Genomic DNA, 11,173 nt, shown 5'->3' on the forward strand with positions numbered 1-11,173 from the left:
AATTAGAGAAACAGTAACATAAAACAAAAGCCGGGTGGAGTAGAGATAATATCCAGTACCCAGGACAGTAAAATGGTGGGATAAAATGGTGGGATAAAATGTTATTTTACCTTAAAGCTCATAATAAGGTCGTCTAGCTGAAACATGTGCTGCAGGTCAAACTGAATAGTAACGGGGCCAGCATCTAGAAAAAGAGGAACAACAGTCAGAATTGAATGACACTGAATGTTATAATCATAAAAAATACAATCAGCCACAATACCAACTAAATACAAAAGACAACTCAACATATCATGGACAGCTGGGTCTTATATGTTGAAAAATACTCTTGTATAGATTTACAACAGATGCGGTTTTATTCTTCGGTTGAGGAGTTCATTCCCACCCCAATTCATCACTTGCATTCATATTGTATATTGGGCCAGCCAGTCACAGTAATTCAGCTATGAGCAGCTGTCTGATAGAAGATCAGTGCTCAGTGTGAACACCTGTCTGTGGAAGTCTGTCTCACCTTTCTTGGACATCCACCATTTGTCGTGCCCGGCTGTGGAGAGGACGTTCTGGATGGTGTGCGCATTTCTGGCTGCGGGGTTGCGTGAGTCGCATGGGCAGCATTTCATCTTCCACTGAGACAAAGAGAGTGAGAGAGGTGTCCGATGCATCATTGGACATTTTAACATGGAACAAAAACTCAAGATTGTTGAATTAAACAACACAAAATTACTGCATACAAACCTGATGATGAAAATGATTTGTATATTATTTTGAAAGATGGATTTTTTTATTTTTTATGTTTCTGAATAATTTATTTCTAAATGAAAAAGATGATGATATCTTGTCAAGATTGCCATCAGCTGCCATTAGCTCCACTTCAACTTGGCCATAACAATAGCATATCAGTTAATAGGGCTGATGGTAAAGTCATTGTGTAAGGGCTCATTTATTTGGCCTCTGGCTCTGCTACGTGCACTATGCCAGTCAGTTCCTGGCTTCATGCCCCAGTCTTCACCCTTGTGTAGGCCAGTGCTGGTCACTGCCCAGACTCCCACCAGCTCAAAGGGCCTGGGCACAAATGCAGGGGAAAGGTCCTGCAAAGCCTAGCGGTTTCCTCATCTCATGGCCTCCACCGCTATCTGTCTGTTCACTCCCTCAAAGCAAAGATTACACAAACTGGACAAAGGCAAACAGCTACAGCTAAACAGTGTGTGCGAATGACACCATTGCCAACTCACCCGCACATACACATAGGTGTCTATCACAGTCTATAACAGAGCTAGACTTTATCAAGGGCTCGTCTCATTTCATTTAAGACTGGTGCTAATGTATAATGCTTAGGGATCTTCAAATGATGACTCAACAGGTCGTGATTTCCCATCAGCTGCTCTTGAGTCACATCCTGTGCCTACATGTTGGTGTAAATGTGTGTGTGTGACCTTAGAGTGACAAATGGAAAAACCAAAATGAGCATCACGTAGTTAACTGTAACATGACAGAGTTTGAATAGTCACTTAACAGACTTTGAATGGGCTCACAACCTTGACATTAAAGTGTTCCGGTCTCCCTCTGGCTGTAGGAAGTCTCCAGTTGAAACATTTGTTTCAGTAGACTGATAAAAGGCGGGAAAACTATCTAAATCCCTCACTGAACGTCCTTTGTCTAAATCACATAGTGATCATAACAACCTCTGATGCTACCATGAGAGCATGATAGCCTATGGTGGCTACAAATGAATGATCATATTGAGGCCACTGCTTCTCCTTCAAAGAGTTTGTAAGAACATCATGTCATGGAGGGGGAACAAAGTCAGGTTAAAGTGGTCACAATTATCTATCTGTCTTTTGCAACGAGGTCAGCCTGTTTGTACCAAAAATGAAATCATGGGAAAATCTGCTATACTATCTAACCTACCACAAGTCTAAACAATAACCAATCAAAACTTTTGTGATGAACGTGTAAATATTGGACAGAAATTTCAATTATCTCTAATCAAAGACACCTGGAAAGCCACAGAAGACTGCATTTTTAGTTTGTCTCTGTCCGTAAGGAGGGATCATCCCTTCAATTAACAGTAAAGATCTTATTATCATTATTATTATTATTATTATTATTATTATTATTATTATCAAGAGTCAAATTAGAACCACGCAGTCACCTGGCAGCTTCCTGCTGGTGGCTTCTCACATGCATTCAGACCAAAACATTATTCTCTAGCAGAGAAACAAATATGGCACTTTCACGTGGCGCAACTATACAACAAATACACCATGGCACAAAGATTAGATTCGCTCAAAGGTGTGTGCATATGTGTGTGCGCCCGCACGTGTGTGTGTGTGTGTGTGTGTGTCTGCTGGCCTGAGTGAGCACAGGGTAAGTGGAGGAGAGCGAGCGACCAACCAGCCAGCTGGCAGCCACCTCTTTGGACCAGAGAACCGCGGAGCACGCCTCAGGGACGTGCCCCCGAGCCCTGCAAGTGATGCCACACACCGAGTTAGCAGTCAAGTCAGTCAAATATGTTTTAGAAATCTCATTTTAAAGGGCTGTATCACCAAAGAGAAGTGTGACCGTCAAGCACACAGCAGTATACATGCTATTTAGCAGTACAGTGAGCATGCTGTGCAAAGCACAGAACTTGCTATTGTTGATTTGAATGATTGCTGACTTTCACGTGTTAACTGTATCTACTGAATGAAGAATGAAGTAGGGTTTCAACATTTAATGTTCAGTTCAGTTAATGTGTGCCTAGTGTTTTGTATTGGATTAAGGTTTTAGCTGAACTGAACACTGAATGGAAAGCCAGATGTATTCCAAGACAAATTCTTCACTTTAACTGGACTAGTTTTTCAGAGCAACAGAAAACTTTCTTCAAGGCTATCCATACATCCTATTCAAAATCCACATACTGAATTTCACCTCTCAAAGTGGCTGAATTTGATCAAATATTACCCGTGATGCATAATTATGGCAGATAAACCAATTCACATCATAAACATAAAATACATCTTTCACTTTCACATCTTTCGTCTTTTCACTATTGCACCACAATGATATTTCACACTTTTGTCTCTGGCCATGGCATGACTTAATCTGAGATATGGCCCACATTTGTGAAACTTCATTACAGCCGTCTGTAGTTCAGACAGGCTCCCTTCTAGCCTCCATCCCCACAGTCTCCTAGGGGACTGGGATCGGGCCTCTCTTTCCCAGCCTCTGATTGGTTGAATCTGAATTGATGTTGGATGGAACTTCTGCTGAACTGGCTTAGGGACCAATCAGAGACTGTCAAGGTCAGTTCAAGGATATCTAGGAGGTTTGGAAACCAGCAGCAGTCCTGCCTGAAAATGCTGAGCCAACACGGTCAGTGTATGGAATTAGCACAGAGACCCTCTCCAGAGGCCAAAAATAGGCTGCTCACCTATTAATCGACCCTGAGGAGAATTCATTGCTCAAGAACTATTTTGGAAACACCATCTGCCAGGGAGTTTTGAAAGTTGTGGCATATTTCTTCCATGTCATTACTCCATGTTACTCAGTGGGCACCTGAGTTAGTCCTCTCCTGACTGTGAAAATCCGACTAGATAAAAAGAGTATTGAAAAAAGTGGTCATCTGGTGGGTCGTGACCCAAAAGTGGGTCGCCAGAATAATTCTGAATGTGTGTGTTTCTTCAAAACTGTAACGACATATGTAGAAAATATGCCAGACCAGTTGAGAACCACTGATTTAAAATATAGTACGACTACAGGTGAGTCTATAGAACCCCCTGCATTCATAAACAAAAAAATATACCTCCGTGATCATGGAAAAGAGACTGCCTGAAATGTTTCTGCCCCAATTCAACTCTATTGGTATCTGGACAAAATGACCGGATGAGATGCAACTCATTAACTCAAGGTATGAATTGAAGAACAGACACACTCAAAGTACGACTCAGTTTGATTTGTCCTAACCATAATGGAACTCTTTGATATACTTGAAAGACAATGAAGTTTACACCTAAAAAGTGTTTCTGTGTGTTTGTTGTTGTTTTGCCATCCAGAAAGGTCTGGAAGTCACATGCCTTTATGAAAAACCAGCCACAGTGGGAAAATCTGGCATTTACGAACCTACTGGAAATACTGGCATACTGGAAATCAGTATGAGTTGGGATTTCACATTGTACTATGTTTCATTTATAAACCCCTCCATAACGTTTAAAGACATGTTGACAAAATGAATGTGTAAAGTCAGCATAAAACCACACTGATCCTTACTGATAATCAGCAGGTTATCAGCACTGTCTTTCAGACACACGTGAGAGAATATACTAGTGTTAGGGCAAACAGAGCCAGAGTTTTGGGGACAAAGGTGTAGCGAGTGAAAATAAGAGTGATTGTACACAAGAGTTGTTGCTTTCAGTGACTCTATTGACAGTCATACAGTAAGCACAGCGGCAGGATTCCTTGTGATGCTCTGAAGGCAAGAGTTCAACCAGACCTAACATGTCTGTGTCCACAGACCCCGCCTGTGACTAGGTGGGGCAGGCCTGAAAGGCATGTGACTCAATTGTTCTTCAAAAGCTGATGGTTTTCCTATATGTACATGTAGGTGCACTGATCACGGCACCAGACACTTCTTGCCTTGTGATGTAAAAAACAGTGCATATATATTTTTCTCTATCAACAAAGGACTGGATACCATCAGCATCTGCATTACACTTTGTATGTCAAACTCTCTGTCTCTCTCTCTCTCTCTCTCTCTCTCTCGCTCTCTGTATTTATATATATATAAACTTTGGTCAAAGACAAAAGTTGCATCATATGGCATCAGATCAAATGTCAACCAGCACACTCCTGGCCTGTTCAAACATTCCCTTTACACCGACCTGCCATAGTCAAAAGTTTTAATCTTTCTATTCAAACCCAAATATTGATCTTGACTGTGTGCTGTGATCTCCCATAAATAAAAAATTATTAACAAAACCAATACATTCAATGGATTATAAATCTATAAACGAAGCAGAAGGATTATTTTGATATTGGATGGATATTCCACAAACCAGACATTTGTCATGCAGGGTCTCACTGAGGATTTCAGCTGCACCCCATTATGTGGGCCAAAATTCGACCCACGTACGCAAAATACATTTACACATGTTAAATCCTTTGCCTTTGTCATGACATTTGGTCATGAGACATTTGCTTTCAAAAAGGTCACAACCAAAAGCTAAACTACTAATTGACTTTAAGTAAGTCCCAACAGCTGTGGTGCACCTCTGTAAACCTACAGCTCGTCTGTACATTCACTTGAACAGTTCTTACCTGTCCATAAGGTACGCAGAAGGTCTCCGACCCTGTGAGTCCGCAGGTGGAGGAGGCGCGGAGCTGTTGCTCACGTCCGATGAGAAGGTCTCCCATTGGTGGGTAGCAAGCTCCCCTGGAGCAGTCCTGCTGGGCTAAGGAAACGGCAGCCAGTGCTGGGGGGAAAGGATAAAGCCGGTTAGTCAAAAGATATAGAAAATGGACTATGGTTTCAGTGAATGATAGGCCAGGAAAGTTTTGAGAACTGATGCAACTCTGTATTGCAATGGAGAGGATAAGTCATTTCATGCATTTAATACTGAATAGGACACATTTCATGAGCTTTTCGATACTACAGCTACTACAGTTACCTCTCTGAGCTGTTTATTTACTAAGGTGGAGACGGAATGACTAAAGACAATAGTCTTGAACATTATCATCAACTTAATCGGAATGTGTGTACATCCTTACCTGCTACTTGGAAAAGTATCCATGTCTTCATTATAAGGAGGAATCCTTTATAACCCAAAAAAATGAAATTGTGATTATAAATTGATTCATGTATATTACATTATTAATGAAAGAGTTGGATGTATTATAGTATAAATAACATCATCACCTTCACAAATACTATGTTTTAGCATTTTCATTCATTTTCAAACATACAGATATTTAACAGTTATGCCATTAAGACTGCTGTTTACAGCTTAATGTCTACATCTACTCAGCTAATAAAATACATGGGTAACATACCAGAAATAAAATCCTTGTGTCGTGACAGTTGCAGTGAAAATCTCTGATAACAGTTGCAGTGTTCGAGTGTGCTCCTATATATGTCCTGCCTCACCTGTGCTGAGTGAGGTGTGTGTCAGATGAGTGTTGGAGTGACACACCCTTCATTGCTACCGCCACACCCTTCACAACGTGAATCAACACACACACACACATACACTCTGTGCCACACATCCGCACTGTAAGATATCTGGAATTTCACAGAGGCAGGAAAAAAATAACTTGGCTGGACCAATCTTTCTCTCATTCTGAAGATATCTACCCATATCTATGCATTCAGAACACTTATCAGTAGCGAAACAAAACACGTTATAGAATTGAATACAGTGTGGATGGAGTGTGCTTAAACTTGTCTCAGCAAGGACATGGAGATGTTAGCACCAGCCTTACATAAGGCTCCTCATTCTTCCTCAACACTGTCATCGGAGTTTTTCCACAGTTTTAGTGTGTACAGAGATAAATACAGCAAATTACATGTAAGACCTTGCAAACCAATTCACGTGGAGACAATTCCAACACTGATTTTAAAAGCATAGTATCTAGCATGGCCCTAAAATGATACTTTTTCCAGTTTTGCACACAACTTGTTGATGTAGATAACATAATGTGTGAGGCCAGTTCTAAGATGATTTGAGGGCTTGTTGGTTAGATTAGTGGACTATGTAGGGCACACAGGACTACTGCAACCCAGGAAGTCTCCCCTGTAGCACTTAAAACATGTAGGTCTTAGAACTACACATTTAATAGTTTGCTTAAGTGAAATGACTGAAGTGAAAATGTAGTTGGATTTGGAGACAACGGGGGATAAACCAAATCCTGCTAACTTAAGACTGTGATCTTGAGGGATGAGTGCTAATCACATGTGCTAAGACTAGCTTAATCTATTTAATGCATCATATGTAAACCAAATCCATACATTCCTGTGGACTGTCATAAAATCATAACTGGAGGCAGACGAACCACAGAGACAGTGTAAACTGGTGAGAGGCTGGATCTTAGGCATCCCCACCCTACAGGTGTGCGTGGTACCCGCTGCATCATAGCCTCTGTGTAATAAACCGTAGCTCCGGGCGCTTGATTCTGTGTTCTGTTTTTCTCCACATGGGTTTGACTAACACCGCAGTCTAAGGTGTGTTTCTGACTCACGGCTGTCTGCGCAAACACGCACACACACACACACACGCGCGCACTCTCAGACAGGGACAGACATGCCCATGGCGGTGTTGCAAAATGTCTCCAAGGTAACGCCGAACTGAAGCATGCACTCACAGTGGCGAGCCACAAGCCTCAACTCTCAGAACAAAGTCAAGTCATCACTTTTATAAAGAACGAAGCACACACAAGCATTTTGTTGGATCCCTTAAGGACATTAATATGGTATGAATTTTGATTTTGCTTACGTATTACTGACAATATGACTATTCAGTTTTTGACATAGCGCTTAAGTCACTGACATGGGTTACCCCTACACATCAAATTCAGCCTCTACACAATGTGCCAGCAGGGTTGTTGTGATAAGGGCACTTGTTTTGTCCTCTCATTTTCTGCTTTCTTCATCGCGTCTCAGTCACTGGGCTTCATTGTGCCAAACGTGCAGTTCTAACTCAGAACAAACTTGTATAGAATCCATGTCGTGTTGTACGATGGCCCACCACATCTTATCACTGAAACCAGCTCAACACTGAGCTGGCTCTAGTAGCCATTATGTTTGTTTCCCATTTACACAGCCAGGACTGTGTACGAACGCAGGAGTGTTTTTGAGCACACACTGAATGGACAGCTAGAGGATCGGGTGGAGCAATTTGCTGAATTTGACAAAAAAGTGCATTGATTTAGAATTGCTGACTCTACCTTTATGTCTAATGATCTAAGCCTTGAATTTTTGTTAAAAATAATAAAAACTGAAACTTTAATCTCACACTCTCTGAACACAACACTTCCTTCTAGGATGAGTAAGAGTGTTTGGGAATCTCCAGATGCAGTTGTCCATGCAGGCCTGTGTGTGTGTGTGTGTGTGTGTGTGTGTGTTTTGTGTGTGTGTGTGTGTGTGTGTGTGTGTGTGTGTGTGTGTGTGTGTGTGTGTGTGTGTGTGTGTGTCTGTGTTGGTTTGTGTTGAAAACATGTCTGACCCTGCAAGGCTAACAAGGTTTATAGGTCATATAAGGTAATTAAGGAAGTTGTGTATCATCAAGTGTCAATTTAAGAAAATTCCTCTTAATAAGTCAAATTGTTTTCCCCTCAAAACATCCATTGTGTCATTTAAAGGAATTAATTAACTGAACACTCATAATATAAATAGGATCATGTCAACATTATCTGCAGTTAAAGGCTACATAAAACAAGTGTCAATTTAAGAAAATTCCTCTTAATAAGTAAAATTGTTTTTCCCTCAAAACATCCATTGTGTCATTTAAAGGAATTCCTAACTGAACACTCATAATATAAATAGGATCATGTCGACATTATCTGCAGTTAAAGGCTACATAAAACACAATGTAAGTGTACAGCTGTGTAAATAGCCTATATTGCTCACTCCTAAATTAAACCTAAATTAAGAGGCACAAAAGTTAGTTCATAAACAAGACCCTACATTGTCGCATTACAGGAAACAGAGCAAAAATCTAAGTGCAAGCTGACTATTTGTGGAAGGTTTGTGGAATCCATACATGTCAACCCCTTCGGATGCCCACCTGTATAATAAGCCTCTGAAAAAACCACCTCCAACCAGTGTCACCCGCATGGGTAGCACATGAACACTGGCACGTCCTAGTGTAGGCGTGGTTTGGTGTACAGTCTGTATAAATTGACAGATCTGCTCCGTTTCATACACAGCTCAGCAGTGACGAATGTATCAAGAGTCAAGAAGGGCTATTTTCTGAAGGACCACATCTCACTCACTCACTAAGTAAGTAACACACCGCTTGCGTTGTAGGCTACTTTAGTCACTGAATATAGCCCATTTCTTCTTGGTTGTAACGGTGTCAGTGTTCTGACTGACTGCCATTTACATAGTGCGCCCTCTGAATTTGTTGAATGTGAGTTACTCAAATATGGTTTCGTGAAAACAAATGTTTAAGTTTATCATTGTCTCTGATTGTTCCTTAGGTGTTAAATTGTGAACTTCGCTATTAGTCGACATGGAGACCATACAAGAAATAATTCCATTCGCCAAAGAGATGATCAATCAGAAACCCAACCGGGGCATGCTGAAGGTTTACTTGGTGGGCTCAGCGGTGGCTGTCGTGGGGACGGTCCTAGGTTTGGTCCAGACCGTATGTCAGCCGTTCTCCTCCGCTGACGATGCGGCTCTTGATGCGGAGTTTGCCAAGCTGGTGATGCGGGAGCAGCGTGAGGAAGAGAGGCGAAGAGCAATGGAAGAGTTGCCTGAAGTGCTGAAGAGGGCAAGTTACGCCAAACCACATAGTGAAGAAAGGGCTGGTGTGGCTCAAAGAAGCGCAGCAACTCGACATCACGCATCTTAAAACGCTCCGAGACAACCCACACTTTTTAAATGAGGGAAATTGTTCTTGCCATGCCAAATTCAGTGCTTTCGGCGCACTTATGAATATGCAAAACGCGAAAGACTGATCGCTTCAGTCATGGAAAAGCGTGACTAGGTTATGCCAGACTGCCTTGAAGCTGGAGATTTGCTGAAGGATGGACAGAAGGCTACTGAATCTGAAATGGGACATCGGTATTGACGTCCTGTTGCAAACCTGTCGATAAGGAGATGGCTGCTGTGCAGCTAAAGACATGTTGAGTCTGTGCCTGAACATTTAGTTTTGATGATAAAAATATTTTTGTATACAAGATGATAAGTGACAAACAATAAGCTGTCTGTTAAGATGTTTGCTTTTGCTATGCAATAAACTTTTTCAGAAACGTGCACAGATATTTTGAGGGTCTTTGGCTCTAACTGGAGAAAAGGGGCAAACCCACCCCCTCCCATTTCAAGGCTAACCCATCAGTATGTACCTGAATGGAGGAAAATATTGTCATTTAACTAACCACAAATCAATTTTAAATTTGTAAATTATTTTCAATTTTAAAGATGAAATGTAAGAAATAATGCATCCTGTTAGTGTAAGTTAACACATTATTGCATACATAGATTCTTGTAAACTAGTTTAAGTGACAATATGATTTTGCATCTTAGGTTAACACTGAAATCTATCAATGTTGAATCTTAAAGAGCTATGTCACTCCAACTTCATGTGGCCCATTTTACCTGATGACCCAATATACCTGACTTTACCCTATACGTCATATAAAGTAAACATTTTGATGTAGATTTTGTAAATTCGAGTCACTGGAAATTGAATATACTTTACTGAAATATTCAAAATGTAAAAGTACTTGATTGTATACAGACAATAACATAAACACCGTGCCAGGCAAATGGCTATCATTCTTTTCAATCCAATTCCATTTTATTTCTTTAACACTTTAAAACTTTAACAAAGTGTTTGTCACTAACACACTTTACAGACATAGATACAATTTAGAGAAAAAGAACTTGAGGCATCTGTTGAAGTTTGGGGGCACTTATAGAGAGATTTAAATTTCCTTTACTTTGTCAATCCGTCCTAGCCCCTTCCTCTAATAAAAATAAGGAAGCAATGCAGCAAGGATGGAGGAATCAAGGACAGACATACATGAGGAATAAGATGTGCTTCCTCACTCACACTTCACTTTTAAAAGACATCAGCAGCATCCCCTCTGGCTACTTAATGGACCCGTCATTATGTACGGTCAATCCAAACATTAATTCTACTGCATGTAATTGAGAAGGCAACAAATAACCATTAGGATTGCTGTGATTTGCCAAATACTAACATCACGATTGTCGAGGTCTCCATTTAAGTCCATACATTAGGTTAAATGTGTTATTACATGAATTACAACCTAAATAAAGTAGGCTACAGAAGATTGCCTATTATTATATTGCAAATAGTGTATAACAGTGACAGACATGATTGCACATCAGCAAGTATTATTCATATAAACCAAACTTTTAAAAACAGCATGTTAAGAAGGAACAGTCATTAACAAGTCCTGTTAACGAGGTGAGATAATTTGCTGTTCTCATGACATGGTATGAATGTAT

At 40.6% G+C, this 11,173-nt stretch overlaps 1 protein-coding gene and 1 long non-coding RNA gene across 2 annotated transcripts; one reads left to right on the plus strand and one right to left on the minus strand.

The window, feature by feature from the left end:
• Positions 1-5,334: 5,334 nt before the first annotated feature.
• LOC122132897 lies at positions 5,335-6,121 on the minus strand. The gene is made up of 3 exons (XR_006152405.1): positions 6,028-6,121; positions 5,746-5,790; positions 5,335-5,450 (listed from the first exon to the last, which is right to left on the minus strand). It is a non-coding gene; the product is annotated as an uncharacterized LOC122132897 (long non-coding RNA).
• A 2,689-nt stretch (positions 6,122-8,810) lies between these two features.
• On the plus strand, positions 8,811-9,952 carry LOC105900600 (G0/G1 switch protein 2). Its single transcript, XM_012827940.3, has 2 exons — positions 8,811-8,971; positions 9,172-9,952. Exon 2 carries the CDS (start codon positions 9,204-9,206, stop codon positions 9,546-9,548), a length of 345 nt encoding a protein of 114 aa, XP_012683394.1. The 5' UTR covers positions 8,811-8,971; positions 9,172-9,203; the 3' UTR covers positions 9,549-9,952.
• The last annotated feature ends 1,221 nt before the right edge of the window (positions 9,953-11,173 follow it).

The sequence above is a fragment of the Clupea harengus genome, chromosome 5, assembly GCF_900700415.2.
Source record: "Clupea harengus chromosome 5, Ch_v2.0.2, whole genome shotgun sequence".
NCBI classification, from domain to species: domain Eukaryota; kingdom Metazoa; phylum Chordata; class Actinopteri; order Clupeiformes; family Clupeidae; genus Clupea; species Clupea harengus.